This window comes from Anguilla rostrata, chromosome 1 (genome assembly GCF_018555375.3).
Source record: "Anguilla rostrata isolate EN2019 chromosome 1, ASM1855537v3, whole genome shotgun sequence".
Classification (NCBI taxonomy): domain Eukaryota; kingdom Metazoa; phylum Chordata; class Actinopteri; order Anguilliformes; family Anguillidae; genus Anguilla; species Anguilla rostrata.
The window spans coordinates 28,442,023-28,464,486 of record NC_057933.1 but is presented as its reverse complement, the minus strand read 5'-3'; the positions used below and the strand labels follow the sequence as shown (position 1 = coordinate 28,464,486).

The window sequence follows — 22,464 nt, the reverse complement described above, 5'->3', positions numbered from 1 at the left end:
ACAAGAGCGCGAGAATTATGGAGTGAAAACCTCTTAGGAGGTAGGCTACATACTTCCACATAGCTACGAACTACACTATGATTGGACATACAGGTGTATAATCATATCGAATTCTCCGAGGGTAGCTTTCAGAGAGCGCAAAAGGTCTTCCTGCATAGCGTAACCTTAAACATAGCTTCAATGATGGCTATACAACACAAACAACTGCAGAGTTATTAACCGGAGTCAGACCGACCGATGCATAGCGCAAGGGAGTCGCGCACAAAGAACCCAGAATGTTACGGCATGTCTATAAGGACCAAAATAAATAAATAATCTATGCCCGTTATTACTTAGATGAACAAAACGTAATACCCTATGGCAATTCACGTGTTGATTAGTAGTATGACAAGTATCGTTACAATATTTTGTGAAATATTGGCTTTTAATCAATGGATAAGATTCATTGAGATGGGCTTTATGTGGACACTTGTCCACATAAACACGAGAACAAACACTACATGTTGAATGCCACTAACAGCAGGATGTAGGCTATTGTTGCATCGATAGACACAGAGCTATTTTCATTTAAAAATGATAATCAGGAATGTACACACGCATAGTTAAAACCCCCATCATTCAATTCATTTCGCTACATGTACCCCTCTTAAGTATACATCCAAAACCGGTAAGCGGTCAAGGAGGTAGGCTGAGGTAGGGCATCCTAAAATGTATGAATTTTGAGCGGTAACAATGAAGGTCATTTTTGGACCGTGGTTTAGGCAAGCCTACATGTTTGGAATAGAGCCTTAACGCTAGAGTGTGACGAGTTAGCTAGCAGTCTTATTATTAGCTATAGCCCACATTTCTGGATTTTGGAATTAAGCTATTGAAACATCGAATTAAATAATAACATTCATTACTGTGATTACACTTCACATCTTATTATCCTGTTTGTCATGGACACCATCCCAAACAGATATATTTTGATGCTTTAAAAATGTTCAGACACACGTAAATGAGACGTTTATTATAGGTTATAATGACTAGATCGCAAGGGAATAAAGGGACGTTTCAGTATAAATCGCGGCTTGTTAGAAAATGCACCTCAAAGGCCTATTGATTTGCCCACAATAAACAGGGGTTTCAATTAGATGACCGAATACAGGTAGGCTAACACACTGCGGTGTATTGCCACTGTGTAGTGGCATAAATTATTTAATTATACTCACCGTCCTCAGGATGGACTGGCATCAACTAAAATAGATCCGCATATTGGCAGAATATTGACTTCAGTCGTTTCTCCGTGATATAGATAGGCATCCCATTCCAAAAACCGCACAATCTGAGCAGTGATAAAATTCTTGCGGTGGTGGCAATTTTCGCACGCATCTGGCCGGGATTCGGTAGATTCCGAACCCATAGCTAGTCCCGCTGCATTGGCCGTCGAGGAAGAAGTGCAGCCGTGACGATTTTGCTCACATAGCACAGATCTGTATAGAACTATACTGGCAAAACAGGCAGGTGGTGACTAACGTTAATTCGAGTGAAGTGATGTGAACCAAGGCATCGTTGCGCCGCGTGCAGGGTGTTCTGCGATGTGGAATAATTCCCTCACTAGCCCCCACAGCGCTGTCATCATTGTGTTATGACAAAGCTTGCAGCTGCTCCAGGGGGAGGTGTACCAAGACGCAGCAAACTGACCAGAAACGCGGTTTTACGTTTTATCGTCGTTAATTTGACCACTGTTTTTTTAAATAATAAAAGGGGTTTAGCTACTGTGTCTTATGAGCTAGCCTACAGTAGATTGAAGTAGCAAATGGCAAGCTATTCCTGTAAATATTTTGGTTAGGCTGATTAACAATTTGACAATTAAAGCGAATTGGCAATAGTCTGAGCCAGTATCACGGACAAAATACTCTGCTTAAAGCTGTCATAAAAAAAAAAATACTGTGTGATGGTAACTGGCGTTTTGTTAAGAAATGCAAGGGATAGTCATGGAGTCTAAAAACGTGGTAATAACCCCCACCCCCTCCACCCCCAGCGTAGCTGCCAATGTAGGACTAGCCGAATAATGAATCCCAGTTTGAAACCATGTAGATTGCACACCTTTGTAACATAACATTTTGCATTCGGCAAAATGTGAGAGCTGGAAGATGCGACTGACTATCGGAGCAGGTGCAGCTATATCTGAGCATGCACAAATGTGTGCGTGTGCGTGTAATTGGTGAGGTCCTGCACTATACTCTCAGCTGCAATTTCCATCGTAAATGTTGTCAAACAGGGCAACAAATGCCTTAGGTAATAATTTCTCTCCCACACCTCAACCATGTGAGGAACACATGGTGAAGATGTTATGAACATGACGTCATTCTCTTTGAAGGCTAGCCAAAAGTGCTCACAGTGCAACACATTAATATACACATTTCATGCTATCTTAGTTATTTGTCAAAAACACCACCAAGAAATACATACATTTGAATATCCCGTTTGTCTGTGCACGTGCGTCTGTGCATGCGTGCGTGTTTATGGGGGCTGACTGAAATTTACTTTATGGCTTTTTGTGTTCACTCCGGGCAACCGTTTTCTCTGGGCTGAATTTGAATTGAGCGATCAGAACTGTAAACAACAGCTTGTAAAAGAGAGTTAACACTATTGCTTAGTGTTCCCTTCGGTTATATGATCATTATTATGAGAGTTAAAACAAAAAAAAAAAATATATATATGTATTTATTTATTTATTTATGAATAGTAGTGAAACAATTGCTTATCTGTTGTAAGAATGGGCAGGTGTTTATTTTATGATTAAAAATAAAAAAAATCTAATGTATTTCCTCATATTTTCACACTGGTCATAATAATAATAATAATAATACTAATCGTCTACCTCTGCTGTGTTAAGTGTAGATACGTCAAAGGTTATTTTATCAGTTTTAGAATACTTTGCTTTGGAGTTGACCCAGTTAACTTCACAGTTACAATCATTTTCTTACAGATTTGATGGGCGAGTCTGGGGATACATTTTGTGGTTGGTCACAGCACTTGCTAGGCTGTATGGCCTAGAATATGAGAAAGCAACTGCTAGCATATCATTGGCTATATTGGTTTCTTGCGATAGATTAGCGATCTGCCCTGGGTTTATTCCTGCCTCTCACCCAATGCACGCTGGGATAGGCTCCAGCACCCCCCACAACCCTGTCCAGGATAAGCAGGTATAGATAATGGATGGATGGATATTGGTTTGCATTTAGAAAAAGGAGAATATTTGTGTCTTTTACTAGCCTAAAGTTAAAAAAAATGGTCCAGCTAGAGGTTCATCATTTTAGTTTGAAAGCCTGAAAACATAAACATAACATAAGGCCAGCAGCAGTTTTTGCTTGACAGGTACAAATATGAATAGAAAAAAGCATGTTTTTTATCTGGTGTTTACCTGTTATAAAAAAGAAAATATATTCAGTTTTTTTTTTTAAGATGTTCTGTTTACAGATAGTGGCTCCTTGAAAACAGTATAAGGACATGTAAAACCAGTGTCAGTATTATCATTCAATATTAGAGCTATCAAATTTAAACACCAATTACATTTAAAAAACATAAGATCTGTGAGTTATAAAAGTAATGGGGAGGTATAACCTGCCATGACTACGACTGACAGGGCTTTTAAAAGTGAGACAGGACTTCTTCTTTCACATCTTTGTTGCAACAGGAAAGTTGATCATACACTTTACATAAACATTATGGCTGATAACATTCCTGTCTAATATCATTCATTTTATTCTATTTAAAAAATATATATATGTATTTGGAAAATAACATCAAGAACAGCAAAACATGACTTACATAAAACATGAATTTCATGTTCTTAAAAAAAAAACCGATATAGCAACATAGGTAGAACAAAATAATCACATCCAGAAATGTAAAAAAATAAAATAAAATAAAAACTGAACAAAGACAATCGTTTGCAACTGTGTGCAATGTTTTATGCATAGCACCACTTTTAAATGCATGTCATAGATTCACAGATTAGATATTTAGCATAATTTATCAGGTTCTTCAAAACTATCAGTTTGACTTTTGCAGTCAGGATTTGGCCTCAAATCCCATATGTTGTGGAATTTCAAGTCTTCTGGGAAAGCCGGATATAAATTTAGCCACTGACATTATTTTTCAGGTTCAAATTTGTTTATCTGGCGATTTACCATCCATTGTACTAAATGTCTGTTTTGCTGCAAGGGCATTACCGATAATAATCAAATAATCCAGATGGGGATTTAAGCCTCTTGAAGAGCCATGATTAATAGTAATAGTACAGACATGCAAAATTAAACCAAAACCCAATGAAACCTGTTAATTACAAAAAAAGTTCTGGACACATTTTAGTTTAGCATTTTTTTTGAAAGGCAGTTTATCTTCTCACTCCATTTGCTGACGCACTGGCCACAAACGCTCTTAATATCCACTCTACATATTTGTGTGTATCTTTTTAACTAATCCTCTCATAAGCTTTGGTTTGATACATTTACATTCAGATATGGATTTGGCAAATATAATACATTATATATTACATTATATAAACATTGTTTGCATTTATACCTTACAGGACCCCCCTCAAAAATGAAGTGTTTTATCTGAAGGTTTGAATTATTTATTTTTATCCAAAACCAGATTTCTAAATAATAAATAAATTAAAAAAAATAAAATAAAAAAATAGGTGGTACCACTAGGTGGTAATTCGTTTTTCAGCTTCTCATTACAAAATTCTTACACTAAAAACATAAACAATCACCACTCACATTTGAATCACATTGAACGTTCAGACCTTCATATAGCAAGATGGAATCGACCATTTAGTTTTCACTTTGGTAATCACTACATATATATATATATATATATATATATATATATATATATATTTTTTTTTTTTTTTTTGATACAGTAGTCAGTAGGTCTTGAAACCCCTCACATGTTGGTAAGTATAAAATGTGCTAACCACATCTAGTTTTTATTTGAATAATATTTCTCATCAGGCAAAGCCAGGCTGAATAGCATGTCTAATGGTCTTATACATTTAATAGCCACTGGGCACAAGGTGACCTAGATAGGAGATGTAAAGTCAGCTGGTATGGCATTTCATTTTGTGTAAGACGGTTATGAGAAATAAACCTTTTTCCCACTCACAAGATTTTTTTAAAACAATGCCTGTAATTTGATGAGACCAGATTGTATTAATGTTATCTTTCCACTGACAACCTGCAAGCCTCTCTCCTACTAGAAGGCAGGCTAGCTTGCTGCTTACTGTAACAGATAGAATTTCTGTAAAATATGTATGAATATCACAATACCAAAATATTTGCACTTAAGGCCAAAAACATAAACATTTTGAGCAAGAGTATTTTTTGATTTTGAATAAATCGCAACCACCTTGAATTAGATGGTAATTGTATATGTTCTGTTTTATATGATTCAGTACCGTGTTCTCTTTGGGGTTAACATTTACTAATAAAGTCTACAGTAATTCAATTCTGTAAACTTAAGAAGTATTTTGTTATCAGACTTCTCATCCTAAAGGGCTCTGTCTTGGTTTTTGGTTTGGTAACTCATTTTCCTGTGTTTGTTGGAACTGTTTTAAGGATAGACTGTCAGGTCTCTGGTATTCATAACAGGCTGGGTATTAGTACAGTGATGTCCCTGGTGGTCTGGTATTGAATCCTTACCAGGTCAATGTATGGATGTGATAATAATCGATATAACTATAGGCTAAAAATAAAACAAAAAAATAAAAAAAAACATTGATAGTTATATAATCATCAAAATTTAATATCACCTGCATTACCGAAATAACGGGTTGTTGCATCTTACCGTTAATCGGCCTCCTATAAAATTGAAGAAGCAGAGTAATATCTAGCTACAGACATATAGGGGGAGCACCTCTTATTCTCTGACATTCAGTTGGTACAGCAACATAAAGGAAGTTTTCATTGTACGATGGTGGAGGATGGAGCAGGAAAATTTACCGGAAACAATGGCAACATTATATGCACTTTTTTATTTTTTAATTATTTTTTAACAAGTAGTTAGTTTTTGTTTAATATTGCGCCAAAATGTTTACATTTTTTCTGAATAAGCTGCAGTTTTTGTTTTGTTTAAAAGCAGGCTAGAATGTTTACATTCACTTCAATAAGCTGCATGTTATTGCATTGAAAACAGTTTATATTTACTCTGAATTGTTATTTTGTTGAAACTAGGTGTTTGCATGGACCAAATATTAACATTTGTACATGTTTAACAATAAAACATTTTAAAAACAGATGTTTTCTGAATGAAATAGTATTGCAAGTCATTGAAGTATGCTTTAATGGTGTTTTAAGACAATCAACCTAAGTAACTATCACGATAATATAGTATATCGTGAAAACGTTGCCCAAGGCAATCACACTATGAAATTTTAATATTTTCACATGCCTAGCCTAATGCTAACTACCACCAGCAGCCCCACAGGATGGAATAGAACTGGACAGAACACGGCGGGAGGCTATTAGTCAGCTAGGATATTCCATCTCATCACACAGGAGCCGTTCTGGTTGATTGGGTGCATGTCGCATGGGGCGACATAGCTCAGGAGGTAAGAGCGGTTGTCTGGCAGTCGGAGGGTTGCCGGTTCGATCCCTGCCCTGGGCGTGTCGAAGTGTCCCTGAGCAAGACACCTAACCCCTAATTGCTCCCAATGAGCTGATTGGTACCTTGCAGGTGTGTGAGTGTGTGTGTGAATGGGTGAATGAGAGGCATCAATGTAGCATTGATCAGCGCTATTAAATGCAGTCGTACTTTGCATCTGCGCGCCAGCTGCACATGAAGTGTAATCTTCTGACTGATTTACTGCGCAGCTGAAATCAGCATCAGCTGGCAGCAAGATTCACAAGAACAGTCTTAAATTAGCACATACCGAAGTCAGATGATGGGTCTGCAAAAAGGAATGGCATTAAAAATTAGGAGGAAAAAATACATTTGCACTTAACATTGGTTAGAAATAGCAAAGAGAACTTAAAATCACTTTTTAATGTGCCTTAATTGCCACAGTCTTGCTACAAACTAGAATTTGTAGCTTTCTCAATTTCGCCTAGCATTGCTAACTCTCCCTCCTCCTATGCTCTTTCGCTATTGATTACAGTTAATCAGAAGCACTTCTGCACACTCTCAGCTGACTTTTTCCCTTTTACCCCCAACGTATGTCCCCATAAACACGTACGGTAGCTGGACATATAATAAATCCTGAAGCACCCCCCTTCCTTCAATGATGCATTTTCATACTTAATCTCCGGGTGACCTAGTGGTCCTTGTTGGGAAGTGTGTTCAGGGTTAGCCGAACAGCAGCATTTATTCTATTCCAAATACAGTAGAAAGCAAAGCTAGTGTGTCAAATTATGCCATTGACAGCTTTGAGGGAAAAATATCAAAAGACACTGCAAACACAGGAGAATGGATGGGTTGGTGCAGTTTATTAATACCAGACGTATGTCCGCTGCAAGTGCAACAGTGGAAAAAGAGAAGCATAAAAGATACATTTGATGGCAACATAGAGGTGTTCGCATCTTTAACAGAAGCTTTAAACAGGAACAGGCACCATCGTAGAGAAAGCACAACAGTTTTTAGGATGTACTGTAAATGTACCACCAAAATTAAATGTATGCTTTGAGAGAGGTTAACACAGCTGAAATGAGTAGGTGTTAGTATCCAGCTGTTTTACTGACTACGTAATTTACAAGAAAGAAAAAACAAAAACGTTTTTTAAATTTTTTTTATGTCTTCTGCCCTCAGTCCACAAGGCGGTTAAACTCTGGTTAAATAACCACCCCACCTCATTAGCATCTGCATAAAGGCGACTGAGGCAACTTTCCTCTGTCTACTACTGGGCATTGCCTAATTTATCAACCTACACAGTAAGAACTGAAATTAATACTCTGCCCGCATGTTATGTGACCTGTGACTGAGGAACTCAATATTGGGTGCATGTAGGCTAACGCATGCAAAGAATCATGTGGAATAGTTTTCATTCACTGAATGTAGTCTGTCAAGTGAGTGAATATGCACGGTATTCTACTAATTCCACGTTATCTCCCCAAAATTAATTCACTGAATGCAGTCTGTCAAGATGCTAAAAATTCACTGTATCCTAAACATTCCAAGTTATTTCCCCAAAAAAACATAAAGAATTATACAGTATAAAGTACTTTCAAATAACCAGTGTTCCACATCCATGTTTGTAATTTCATTTCTACGTATTTTTCCTTCATGCCTGTTTTTTTTCTGCCGCCTGATTAACCAAACTAGCACAAAACAAGTTAACCTGACCACTCGTCCCAGGTCGAACTGAACACGCGTGCTGGCGAACTGGAGATAAAAGCCTGGCTGTTCCACACAAAACAGGTAAAACAGTAGACATGCACAGAGTACTGCTCTATAGATTAGAAGGTGAGGTAGGTGTTCATGCAGGAACACAGTGACAGTAACGAACACCGTTGTTAAGAAATGTCAGTGCGGCTGGAAACCTGAAGCCAAACCCCTTTCAAGGCTTTCATGCATTTGTCGTCTTCACTTAACACATTTTGACTCCCTATTAGTCCTTAATAAATGACTACCAAATCTGTAACCCAAGAACTGAGAACAAAGTAAACAGTAGTTGACGAGGTTGAAAGGAGTAGTTTTGTGTAGAATCGTCAGACTCAAGAATGTGCTAGCCATGTTCTGTGGACGTAATGAGAGTTGAAAGCAAAAATGCCAAAAACAAGAAAGGCAGCTTGTTAGCTAGTGGCAATCACCTAAACTCAGTGTTAAAATGTGTACATGTGGTCAACTGGATTTCATTCTATATTTATTCCTACAATTCTAAGATAGACTTAATTAAACAATTATCCTTAGAGATTTTCATAGAAGACCAAAAAATGTAAACAACTAAAAACAATCAACTGAGAATGCAGTATACTTAGCGTGTCTCATGTCAGAAATGGAATAGAGAACTTCACAATTACATTCGTAAAATTTAAAAAAATCCCACAAAGCTCATACTCGGTGCCTCCTAGCATCCCACATTGAAAATAACATTTTTTAGTCCCCATTCTTCTCCAGTCCAGTCCATTCTGTAACAGGTCTTACACACTTAAGCAAAGTATCATGCAATATTTGACTACAGTCTTGACTTTTCAGGATTCTCCCTGACATCTTTTAGCATTTGTCCGAAGAACACGTTCTTTATCTTAACAACTCAACACAGACTCAGACCAACCACTTCTCCCGCTCCTTGTCAAACTTCTCCGCCCACTTGCGTGTGATCTCCAAGTAGGCATCTGACTTGTGGGGCAAGTAGTCCTGATACTTGGTCTGCCCTGCTGTCTTTGGAACTGCTTTCTCGATCTGAGAGCCCTCGTGCCACTCGTTGAAGGACGTTATCGAAATGACGTCGGCCCTGGCCTCCAGGGCGGCAGAGAATGCGGTCTCGTAGTACTTTCCGTTAATGCGGTTCCTCGTGTTCTGGAAGTTCCAAGGCCGGATGCTGGTGTCCATGTAGCCAGGCCCCACGCTGGGAATAAACATCAGGTTGTTGCTGTCACAGAAGCTCTTGATTGTTCTCCAGTTGCTGTGGGAAGAGCCGTAGGAGAAGCCGTTGGTGGCAAAGTAGGTGTACACTCCGTCAAAGCCACCAGCCAAGATTTCCTTCTTGTGCTTCTCCTCCACCAGGAGGGCTATGAAGAGTCCGTCGAAGGGGGTATTCCTGACGGTGTGACGGCCGGTGTCTTTGAGGAGGCTGGCCCACTTGTCCGAGTTTAACAGGTAAGAGTCATACACGTAGAACAGTGGGAGAAGCTTTCCACTACTGGTTCTGTGTCTATAGAAGGCAGGATGCTCCCCATACCTGTGGAGAAAGGTATGCCAGGTTAGCTGCAATAGTGTACTGGTGAGTGCCGAGGAGTTGGAAAATAGGACTATAGGTATGACTTTGGACAATTTCTAGCTACTATTTTTGCTAGATTCACACAACTATTTTAGGATAAATCCATAATTTGAAAAAAAGTGCTTTCAATGGAAAACCAGCAAGTTGTTTTGCAATTCTATTTTTATAGTACTTAAAAATTGTGAATGGAGCACACATTTCCAATCCAACCCCCTCCAATCTGTGCTGTGTATACCCCTCGCACACGCACATGCACGTACACACACACACACAAATATAACAGTAATAGAAGAAAGCATATCTCACTAGCTCAAATGTTTTTCCACCATTGTGCTATGAGTGTGGATACAGTACTAAATCAGAGATTTAAGATTAGGCAACAAACCATCACATAATAGGTTAACTCATAGTATATTCATATGCAGGAGACAAACAAAAATATGTCTCTTGCATATGAATGCATCCTGACAATTAAAGAAAAAAAAACTATTACAAATATTTGTTCTTCCATTGTTTTCTGACAAACTGCAACTATCTATGAAGGCACCAGTGTTCATTTGTCAATGAAAAATATGATGAAAAATATTAAGCTGCTTTGGAATGCTGCCGCTATATCTTTCCCAAAGTTTCAGCAGTCTGAAAACAATACAAAGTGCATGAAGCAGACAGTGAACACTGTTTTATTCAATCCGGGTCTTATTTTTGTAATATTTTTCCATCAATCCTATCGGTTCTGATAGTATTTCACGTAACTGCTTCATTTTCAAGTTTTGGCTTTTCTATTGTTTTAAGATGTCGATGCCGGTAGCTTCCCCACAGTGTCTATGGGGCATATCAAGATAGGCTACAGGTTTGATATACCTCAAGCAAGTCCGGTTTATCTAAACCTCTTATTGAGAAGTGAAAATGAATGTGAATGTTGACATTTTTTGGTTGAAATTAAAAAAGAATTTTGTTTGAACTTGCAGAATTGAATGTAAGCTACACTATTCTGTGCGCACACAAATTGAAATTAGTTCTTTATCTGTGTATTCCAGTTCAAATAAATATAGTCAGCCATCAAAGTGAAGAGGCTCGACAACATCCTCGTAATAGTCTGATAAATAATTAGTTAGTGCAACTTGTTCAGGATTTGGATTTTCAACATTATCTTATAAAGGTCTATCCACATTACAGGTAAAACACGTTGACTCTACTTTTGAGGAGCTTACAAGAGAAATGGACTTTTCCGCAGCGACTGCGGCAGATGCCATTCTGTCTATCGTTGGACTGAAACATCTCTTAAGATAAAGCGCTGGTGGAGATAATAGTGTGAAGCTGTCAAAACGCACTCTTCTGGCAGCAGTTTAGAAAAGATTCAGTCACATTGAATCAGAGCTCCTTCACTGTGTGGCTATGACAGCAATATAACAATAAAGCTGTTAATAATTGTAATAATAATAATGAAAGTATCTGAATGATTGGTAACCTATAGAGGAAATACACAATATTGTTTTATTTGTTACCTGTTGCTTTATGACGATTTAACCATAAAAAAAAACTGAAGTGTTTTTTTTTTTTTTCTATGAAGAAGATGTGATGGGATGGACATTTCAGTAACAGGCGTTTTTGAATGATATCTATTTTTTGTGCAAGCACACCTGGCAAAATGTACACAATTCGCGATGAAACCTTTGTATTTGGTAGAATGACCTTTCACCTGTCCAGGTCTTCCACACACCCCCACTCACGCTTGCTACATTGTACTGACCTTCTCACATCCTCCTTACACAGATGACCGTAAATGCCCAAAATCACTTTAGCTAGTCGTCAATCAATGAAAACACGGCTTTATGTGCTGTCGTACCTGGGCTTGGGAGATAAAGCAGTGACATATGGGACACAGTGTTCCCCTCCTACATAGACTCATCTGTGACGCACCGCCACAATATCAGCATGGCCGTCACAAAACGACGGGATTTATTTATGAGAGCTGTGTTTGGAGACCCCGCAACGGCAATCATCCCCAAAGCACCCACCAACCCCCACCCCCGTCCGCTCCCACTGCCTAACTTAGTGTTGAACACAGTGCTAAAAAGAGCAAAGCATGATGCGACCTCTAGACAAAGTGAGATGTGTTGCGAGAGGCTCAGGAAACCAGGCAACTGAGCAGTTGCTGCAGCGATGTGGCCTTGCTGTTGTTACAGACAGTCAGACCACCGGATGGTCCAGCACATACAGTATGATCCAATTTCTGTGAAGGAGATGCCCGGGGGGTAGCATATGAGCTGGGCTGGGATAGTCGCCTTTCCAGTGAATGGCACAGGCTGAACAGACTCAAGGGCTTGCGGTCACCATTTTAAGAGCACACGCGGATGCTTCACAGTGAAGCATCCACGTGTGCTCCTTTCATCTGCCTGGATCTCAGGAGCTCCGTTAGACCAGCACAGGCTAAAAGAACACAGTTTCTCTTTCACGGAGAATGGAGGGCAACATCACACAGTGTTCCAGCCACTTCTTAGATCTACGTGATGAGAGGTTCTCTCCTACTGGAGCTGCAGAATTCCTCCTTGACCCAACAGTTACTACTGAGTGCGCAGAAAATAAAAGAATCACAAGCAGATGCAGTTTCTAAAAAGTCCTAGGACTGATGATGATGATGATGACAGAACTGAGACATGTAAGACAATGCCATCATCAAAGAGACCCAGGTTTAGGTTCCTTTCCAACTCAAACGTAAGGCAAGGACACAAAGCCCTGCGTCGGGCAAGAAATCACGAAGTATAAGGAAGAGTTAGCCCACTGGCACCAGTAACGAGGCTGGCATTGACTTTTGAGTCACAGAGAGCAGTACTGTGTATGAGATTCTGAACCCCCCCGCCCTGGGTCTCCTGGCAATGCACTCAGTGCCACGAGTGACCTGACCCAGGGACAATGCAAAAGAGCCTAAAGCCGGGAATGCACAAAGGCGACGATCGGCCAACAACAGCAGGGTATGAGCATCGGGGTTCAGTCTGGCTGGTGTGTACGTGTTGTAGTTGGTCCAAGCAGATGATGTCGGGAACCCGTCGGTCGGCCCTTAAAGCCAATCAGCGTGCAGAAGTCATACAGTTTTGACATGGATTAAGGGGCATGGGGCGGAACTGGAAGACAACAACAAAAGGCAGGTGTCTCTGCAGCAGCACTTTCAAAACACTTGTTGCCATGACAAGCGCTGCATATTGATATTCTTTGCATTGTTATACGTGTATCTTTCTTTACATTTCACCAGATATTTCCCCAGTTTGACAAACTTTTGGTTACCTGTGGCCAAGCACTGCAGAGTTATCATTACCCGCTCCCCAACCGAGATGCAGTCTATACAGTTCTTATTCTGTTGCTGAATCTGAGTTACCAACTATTCTACCATGCAAAACTGCACGGACGGAGTGTAGCACAGTGGGTAAGGAACTGGGCTTGTAACCGAAAGGTCGCAGGTTCAATTCCCGGGTAAGGACACTGCCGTTGTACCCTTGAGCAAGGTACTTAACCGGAATTGCTTCAGTATATATCCAGCTGTATAAATGGATACAATGTAAAATGCTATGTAAAAGTTGTGTAAGTCGCTCTGGATAAGAGCGTCTGCTAAATGCCTGTAATGTAATGTAATGTAGTAAAACACCAGGGAGAAATTTCTGAAATCTGCTTTCCCCTCCAGTTCGCAATACACATTCCCAAAAGCACACTGAGGTCATTGCGTGACCCCCATGGAATGCCTCTTACGCTTTCTCTGCTTCTTTTTATTATTCATCACGAACAAAGCTGCACTTGACAAACCAGTACCAACTGCAGATGACATTCGGAATCAGACAGGGAGTCGGACATCATCTTCACTGTTCTCTCGCTGATCTCTTGCTGTGCCGACTGCATGCCTCGAGAATGCAAATGGGGTCAAATGAGGGGTAGGCCGTTGGCGCAGTGCCCACTTCACAGGACTTGGACAGATCAGTCCTGACCAGTGCGAACGAGACATGCCCCCAGCCCCCACCCCCACCCCCAATTGTCGAACGTTTTCGGCCGACCATCAAACGTCCATCGGTTTGGTGTAATCCCGCATTTAAAAAGGGATTACGCCATCTATCTATCTTATTTTCAGAAGATCAATAGAAATAAAGATAAATAGATATAAAGAGTGTTGCTGTTAGTGTGTTATTTTCCAAAGTTTTTATTTCCCTACAATGCATTATGCTAAGTCTGTGCTGGAAGATTTACTAAAGTTAGACATGGCCCATAAAGCACTTTGAGCATCAGTAAAAGCAGTAAAAGACCATTTAGTTAGATATATTAGGCAGTATCACAATTCAGTAGACTATCTGTGTTCTGTTTTAAAAAGAGAGAGCAACGGATTGATACTGGCACCTTCTTAAATGACTTGAATGTATTGACTAGAATGAATTTAACTGATGCAACAAAAATAATTTTTTACCTCAAAAGAACATTGTTTTTCTTGCATTCATTACATCATTTAACAGTTGACCTAGCCATTCCATACATTAGATCTATTCAAGTACTAGAACACCTGATTAAACCAGTAACAAATAGGCTACCTTTTTTCAAGTTTAAAGATGATGAATACATCAAAACACGGCTGGGGTTCCCAAACACCAAGTTTAACAATAGTGATGCTAGCATTTTCCATTTTCCTTGTTGGCTTAAATATTAAAGATAAAGAAAGGGAATACAGAATACCTGAACACATCTGTGTGTGCTGACAGGAGACAGTTTATAGTGATTAAATAAAAGAAATAATACATGAGTACAAGGTGACTAAAATAGACTAAAATGTTCAGTGTCCTAAACTAAAACTAAGACAGGTGAAATGACTAAAATGTGTATAAGACTAATATGTATTTTAGTCAAAAGACTGTATTAATGTTCCTCCATATCAAATATTATTATTATTATTATTATTATTATTATTATTATTAATTGAAAGTGTTTGAGAGGGTCTTTGGGTCAAACATAGAGCGCCACTGACAGAGGTCCACCAACATCATTAGTTTTCATTAACTCCACTAATTTTGTGAAGCATCACCCTTCTATCACCAATAAACAGTGGCAAAGACAATAAAAACTGAATTATAATACTCACCTCTCAACGAGGTACTTAACACTGTTGTACATACTGAGGTCATCCCTTCCTTTGTAAGGTTCAATGTGGAAAACCACCTGTGCAGTGTCAAGGTTACAGTGGCAGTCACAATCACTTGTGCAATACAATTAACCTCAATTTAATATATTCATTCCCTGTTAAGGGAGTGCAAGAGAGCCTCATACATAACAGACATGCATTTAACTTTTTTGTCACCGCTGAACCTCTGCAGTACTGTCCCACGCGTCTGTCTTTTCAGTCTGAAGAATACTCCCGCTGACACTAATTTCACCATTACAAAGACATATCATTTAACTGAACCAAAATATTTTTGCACTCCATTCTCCCCCATCCTTACACACCTTAACTTGGTATTTGTGGGCCACATCAAAAAGGAGAGGCACAATTTCATCCGTTGGCTCTCCGTTGTCATCCCTCATGTCGGGTGGGTACCACGAAACTGCTAGCACACCTACAGCAGGGAAGTAATGATGTAAAGAAATGACAAACCACATTTCCATATCTTTCATAATGTATATAGAGAATTCACACCCCAGTAATTACTTGTGCATGGGCAAAAAAATGGACAAAAAATGGACAATTGGCATCAGCTCTGCGTGGTGCATAGAACTTTGGTAAGTCGCTCTGGATAAGCTGAATGCCTGAATGTTGCCTCTATGTACGAAGCTGCATACTGCAAAAAAGACAAGCTTTCCGTTGTCTACCGGTCTCAAACATGCCTTAAGTAGGCCTACATGTTAACCAACTAATACATGAAGTCATATGCATGACTTGTAATCTAAAAAACACTGACAGATTAGGAGTCCTTTATTTTGCTACTTGTAGCCTACATCAGTTGCTTAATGAGTCACATTGTAAAAGTGGGTCCTCGTGACAGATACACAACAGTAAATGTGCTGTTAAGAGAGTATGCGCAGTCAGCAAATCCTATTTGTTTATTAAAACATCAATTGCTGCAAACTGCCATTTTGTCCCAACCAAAATTGTAGTCATTTGAAGGAAGAATGAGTAGATAAAAAATAATATGTACACAGGTTGCCAATTCAAATAATTGAGATGGGTCATTTGCCGTAAGGCCCACATACCTGAGATTTGAATTTCTGACCACCAGCTGGGTTTAAAGCTAATAAACAAGAACAGCTCTTAAGTGTGCATCCATGAGCTCGCTGTTGCCCCATTCACACAGCATGACAATATGAGCAATCTAGTTATGAGTTTGATGGTGCATTGTGTTTCAGTATGAAACCTTGGTCTATTATACCTCTAATGACTACTGCCTCTTACAAAAATGAAATAGACATAATCTGAAATGTTTGTCATCACTACTGAGACTACTCATCTCAGCTCAGGTGAACCACAAACCAAAGTCTGACAGAAATTCTGCAACTACGCAGTGTCCAACAAACAGTTTCCTGATAAGATGGCATTTAGTGCTGAAGTACTCTATCAAACCTAGTCACCAAACCAAGAGCAGTTAAGCTGAAGCTAGCAAACGTGTGCCTTTCCTGTAATGTAATGGCTTGCAAAAGGTTCAGTGATAAGCCTAATTTCTTTTCAACTGGATCGGCCCCGTGGGATTTTTATCTTTTTTACCGGCACCGACAATGGCAACAGTGTATGGATGTGCCTGAGTGTTGGTCCAAATCCAAAACACACACACCACATGCACATGTGCAATGATATACCTATGACATACATACTCTAGAAACCACCAGGATACAGGAAGGCGTGCTGAAACAGAACTATTATTCTAAACCAGTGGTGCATTAATACAATTCATACTTGTTTAATCAGACCAGGATTGTGTTGACTGTTGCACAGAGAAGTGGGACATGCCAAGCATCAAAGTTTGCATAAGGTTACTGGTAACTCAAACAGAACACAGTCCAAGTATGCAAGTATTTCTGAAAAATATATTGCCACCAATACAAAATTGTGGACTCTTGAACTGAGAAGATCTTTTACACCCCTAGTACACTCATTTAACTGTCTAGGTTAATGACATCATTATGGCTGTAAACCGCAAACTACCTTATGGTTACAAGCACAGTCCCCAAACCAACATGTAACAATGCTGATTCATCTCAGCAGTATGCGGCAAAAGACAGTAACATTTTATGCATGCATGTATGCACATACAGAAATGACAATATATTTGACGATTATATGACAATTTAATTATATTTATGCACTCACGTAGGCAGTCAAATACACAGATATATGTAGTATTCTTTGTGTGTACTGACATGCACACAGAATTTCTCAGTCTATACAGATATCTATTCAGCCAGGGCTCTCAGGACTCTCTACCCTATTCAAGCAGTGCTTGCACAGCAGATCAAACGCTGCCCACAACAGACTCGCATTCTAGAAAAATAATCTATTCAGGCCACCTCTTTGTGATTTATCATATTGTTATGTTTGGGAAATCTGAAGTAATTCAAAAAAATATTCACTCTAAAAAAATAAGGGAGGAAAAAGTAGCATTAACATGGTAGCTTCAAAACATGGTGTCTTATTGAAAATGAAAGATTTTCAGTCCCATAACATTGCAGTTTGTACTAGAAATTCATAAATTTGTGTGTCCTTTTTATTACATGTAGGCTACATTACTTACAGTATGCTGGTCCTAGAGGTTATGAATAGAAATGTGCTTAATCACATCAATATGGTATACAAAGACCTGGGCTCAATTAACATTTTTACATTTGAACTTTTCCCCTACAAATAAAAGCACGCAATAAATTCAAGTAACCTGCCAAACTGTAGGCTATATGTTAGGGAACAATGACAGCCTTGCATATAACTATGAGTCAAGTTAAGGACGAAATTCAATTCAATGTTCACTCGAATCTGTGCTAAAATTATGGATAAAGCACAAATTCAACAGCTTTCTTTGTTACTTTTGAGCATCAAGAAGGAAAAAGCTTTTTCTGGCTCACCAACACCTGCAGTCCGGATCTGCTGCATATGAGCTTCAACGACGGAGGGGTCACGGGAGCTGTAGACCCCCAGGGCAGGGTAGAAGTTGGCCCCGATGTCTTCTGGAGGACTGTGCCTCCCATTTGGGTACCCGGCCGCCACTTTGGGGTCCCAGTGTGGCAAAATCGGGTGGTCCCAGTGGATGTACTTGCCGTCAAACTTCGGGTTGCCATACCACGTGTAGTAAAACACGTGAAGGTTGTAATTCGGGGCAGGGAATTGACCCAATGCAGCTTCGGGTTTGGAGGCCCTTTCCTCAGACCTTATTTTGCCACTGGTTCCGTCCATGTCCCTAGGAACATGTGGCTGAACGTTGTCCCCTTCTGCTCTTCTGAGTTGTGGAAAAAGCCCAAGACCAAATGGGCTCCCGAACCCCAAACCTTCCGGCCTCAAGGATTTCAAAATTATTATTACAACAAATATGAAGAGTATTAACCCAGTCAAGGTCAAGCAGGTTTTTCTGCGAAACCTTGCCATTCTTCTCTTGAAGCTTTCTACGCAGGTTTGAGTCCATCCTTAACAGGGCCATTGCAGGTCTCCAAGCCAGGCATTACTGACAGGACCAATGATCCCATTATTATTGTTACTGTTTTTTTTTTTTTTTTTTAACTTTGCAGTGATAGTAATTGCCTCCTGTTGAAAAGAAATAAGGGTTACTGAGTACACTTAGGCTAGATGTGATTACTCACAGACAGTGGTTCATTAGTACAAAATTAGCAAAGATTATGTGCTCGAAGAAAAGCAAGCTTTGGTTTCAAATGCCAGGATAACAGTCACAAAGAAACACGTCATGCAAACGAAATGGTAACTGATGTGAGACATATCCACGATACAGTATAACCAACACAACACACACGTTTGTGCATTTGTACATTATCTTACGCCATGACTAGCAATGCAATCTTTGCGATTGTTTATCCCAGGCAGACGACATAACCACTACCCTAAATTCAGACTAGTACAACTCAAAAACATCAGTTAGTTTGCGTGCTCATTGCAAATCTGCACAAACGCACCCATGTCAAAACAACTGACGTATCTAGTGCAGTCATTCTAGGCAGGTCTTGACCAATTCAGTGGTCTAGACTATGCCGTTTGCAACACTCAAAACTGATATCAAATGATCGCATTAGAAAGCTGGCAAACGAATTTAACAAGAACATTTTACTTAAATAAATAAATAAATACATACATACATACATACATACATACACACACACACACACACACACACACACACACATATGGTCCAGAAGCACGAAGACATCTTACCAGGTCAGCACGAAACAGAATCGCTAAGGAATTAAGTCCGTATTCGATAGCCTACATCTCACATGCTTGTTTTATAGTACAAAACATAGCTGGGTACGTTTGCTAGCTAACGGTAGATCATAAACTGTTTGTCAACTTGGTGGCCACAGCTCGGTAGCAAACTCTGCAACTGTAGTAATTAAACCAACCTGACATCTGAACGTTTACAATCTAGCCGTTTATATTCGAAATCGTACATTCACGTAGTATACCATTTCAGTACTACTTTGAATAATTTGACTTTTTAACAGAACTCACGTTTACTTCAGTTCCTTTACAGACTTCCGGAACGTCACTGACGACCTTTGCACGACATGGTGATTGTCGCCAATCCCACTTTTCTGACATTATGGGTATTGTAGTTCTTATGTATATGCTTAAGACTAGTTCTGTATGGCAAGCCCTTTTATCATTTAATAGCGTGACCAAATTCACATTACAGATATTTGTAAGACTAAAGTTACGTATTGTTGTTAAGTGAAACCTCCAATTAAAGATATCTACAATTCAGTTTTTAATATCCTAAACGTGAATTCCAGATTTCTTCATTGAAATTATGACTAGTAGGCTAGTAGCTCAAATTTAAGATATCTAAATGATCTTCTTTGATAAATGAAAGATATTACTAGTCAAAATAGAATTGAAGATATCTTAAACTGGAGTTATGACTGGTGAAATTAAAATGGAGATATTTTTAATTTGTTTATCCAAGTCATGGATATCTTGAAAGGTGGCCATATGTGTGATGAGTCGAATGACCATATCTGTGACATCATTATAGACATCTTAATATATATATTTGACTAAGATGTATATTCAGATATTTTGAATTATAATTGTTACTAGTCATATTATAAGTGCATATATCCTGAGTTATCATTCTGACCAGTCACAATGGAATTATCACTTGTGAAAATGCATTTTTAGATATTTTAAATTAATTGTGGATAGTCAAGCGAAACAATTAAATGTTAAAAACGTTTGTCGTAGTTTTGCAAAACCTTGCTACTGATATGAAATATATATATATAATAATTAGAATGCTTATGTCTTAAAAACGAAACATGTATGAAAAGCTGGCCATATTGAGCCCCAGGTCAAGTACTTTAAAAAAATTTTTTTAAATGTATTTTATTTTCTTGTATTTTTAATAAATAAATAGTGAAGCTTCTTTCAAAAAACAGCTGATTACAACCAGGCCTTACTTAGTGGCCACAGAAATTGAAGTTGAATTGCATAGCTTGAATTTGTATTGCAGTAATTTGAATGTGATATTTTAACTGAATTATTGCATTTAAAAATTGAATTTGTAATGTGCAATTCAAATTCAAATTCAGTTTTGGCCAGCACTAATTTATAGCCATATTACTGCCCTGTTTTCAGTCTGGACTTAAATTAAATCATGTCTGGTGTATTGTTAAGGTTATGGGTGCTGGTGGCGTCCCCCTGCCAGAAAGCCCAGCCTTGACCACAAATGGATCTTTCAGCAGGACAATATTTTTTATTGATTTTTATTTTTATTTTCAGTGAAGACCTACTATTAATCTAATTACAAATAAACATACATGTATAAGTATACATGCTTTATATCACCATATCTAATGGATTATCTTAATGTCAACTATGTACAGTTGAGACCAAAACTTTACATACACCTAGCCTAAAGACATTCAAACTCAATTTTTCACAACTCCACACATTCCATGTTACCATACATTTCCTTTGTTAAGTCAATTAGGGTATCTACTTTATTTCCATAAGAGCCCATTTCAAAATAATGACTAAGAGACAGATTTATTTCAGTTTTTATGTACTATATAAGATTTTCAGTGGGTCAAAAGTTTACATACACTTTATTATTATTGGTGGCATTGCCTTTTAATTTCTTAACTTGAATCAAACGCTTGAGGTAGCCTTCCATAAGCTTCTCACAATACTTTGCCGGAATTTTTGCCCATTCCTCCTGACAGAACTAATGTAACTGAGTCAGGTTTGTGGGCCTCCTTGTTCAAACACGCCTTTTCAGTTCAGTCCACACATTTTCTATGGGATTCAAGTCAGGGCTTTGTGACGGCCACTCCAATACTTTCACTTTGTTGTTTTTAAGCCATTTTGTTACAACTTTGGAGGTATGCTTAGGATTATTGTCCTGCTGGAAGACCCAGTTGCGACCAAGTTTTAACTTTCTAGCTGATGTCTTGCGGTGTTGCTTCAGTATTTCTAGATAATCCTCCTTCCTCATGATGCCATCTATTTTCTGAAGTGCACGAGTCCCTGTTCCAGCAAAACACCCCCACAACATGATGCTGCCACCCCCATGCTTCACAGTTGGTATGGTGTTCTTCGGATTAAAAGCCTTACCCTTTTTTCTCTATACATAGCGCTGATCATTATGGCCAAAAATTCATAAAATCATAAAAAAGCCAGAATGAAATTTGCAAGTGATCACCAGGACGAAGCCCTACCAATTTGGAGCAGTGTTCTCTGGTCAGATGAAACAAAAATTGAAATGTTTGGCCATAATGATCAGCGCTATGTACGGAGGGAAAAGGGTGAGGCTTTCAATCCGAAGAACACCATCCCAACTTTGAAGCATTTTGACTGCTCATTTCCTGTGCTGTTTATTTTATACAACCTTCTTTTCTTATCTTTATCATGGGTGTGCATTATTTTGGAGGGAACTATTTATGGACATTTATTTTAATAGTGACTTTAAATAACAAATGAAATCAAATAACTGTGTCATTGTCTATCAGTTGGTCCATTGGTTATATAATTCTACAATCTGAATTGTACTGTAACTGGTTAACTATTTAAATACACTAGTGGGTAGTGGGCACTACTTATTACTGTGTTATAGGCAATTTTGTCTTTTATTTGTAAGATAGTAAAAAACAGCATCCGTTATATCTTAAGAACAGCGTAATTATTTTACCAGTAAGTGTAACCCCATCTACGACTTCTAAAATCATTTGCAATCTTGGTGTCTGCACTCCAAGATAATAAATTTTTTCTTAGACATTATACTCCCACGCACTATTTGCAGTGAATGCAGTTTGTGACTGGAAATGCTTTCCAGTTTGACATCTCACTTAATAACAATGGACCGAGAGAT

The 22,464-nt window shown here is 38.7% G+C and overlaps 2 protein-coding genes across 3 annotated transcripts in view; both read right to left on the bottom strand.

Annotated features, from left to right (window-relative positions):
- fut9a (fucosyltransferase 9a) overlaps positions 1-1,628 on the bottom strand; it is a 13,097-nt gene extending 11,469 nt beyond the window's left edge. The window contains exon 1 of the mRNA XM_064333335.1: positions 1,212-1,628. The gene's annotated coding sequence lies outside the window, so the exon portion shown is untranslated. The remainder of the gene's footprint in view (positions 1-1,211) is intronic.
- Positions 1,629-7,456: 5,828 nt separating this feature from the next.
- manea (mannosidase, endo-alpha) lies at positions 7,457-19,678 on the bottom strand. 2 transcript variants are annotated; one of them, XM_064333323.1, is made up of 5 exons: positions 19,608-19,678; positions 17,999-18,671; positions 15,398-15,507; positions 15,036-15,112; positions 7,457-9,886 (listed from the first exon to the last, which is right to left on the bottom strand). In XM_064333323.1, the coding sequence occupies exons 2-5, from the start codon at positions 18,513-18,515 to the stop codon at positions 9,250-9,252; spliced, it is 1,341 nt and encodes a 446-aa protein (XP_064189393.1). In that variant the 5' UTR covers positions 18,516-18,671; positions 19,608-19,678; the 3' UTR covers positions 7,457-9,249. The 2 variants fall into 2 exon arrangements, with proteins under 2 accessions (XP_064189393.1, XP_064189384.1); XM_064333314.1 differs by having other exon boundaries at positions 19,311-19,650.
- Between the last annotated feature and the right edge of the window lie 2,786 nt (positions 19,679-22,464).

Excerpts from the sequence above, each read along its gene's own strand:
- manea (XM_064333323.1), bottom strand. The coding sequence starts at position 18,515 with ATGGCAAGGTTTCGCAGAAAAACCTGCTTGACCTTGACTGGGTTAATA. Across the intron at positions 15,113-15,397 it reads CCCACAAATACCAAGTTAAG|GTGGTTTTCCACATTGAACC; the intron begins GTGTGTAAGGAT and ends GACACTGCACAG. Across the intron at positions 9,887-15,035 it reads GTTAAGTACCTCGTTGAGAG|GTATGGGGAGCATCCTGCCT; the intron begins GTGAGTATTATA and ends CTTTCTCCACAG.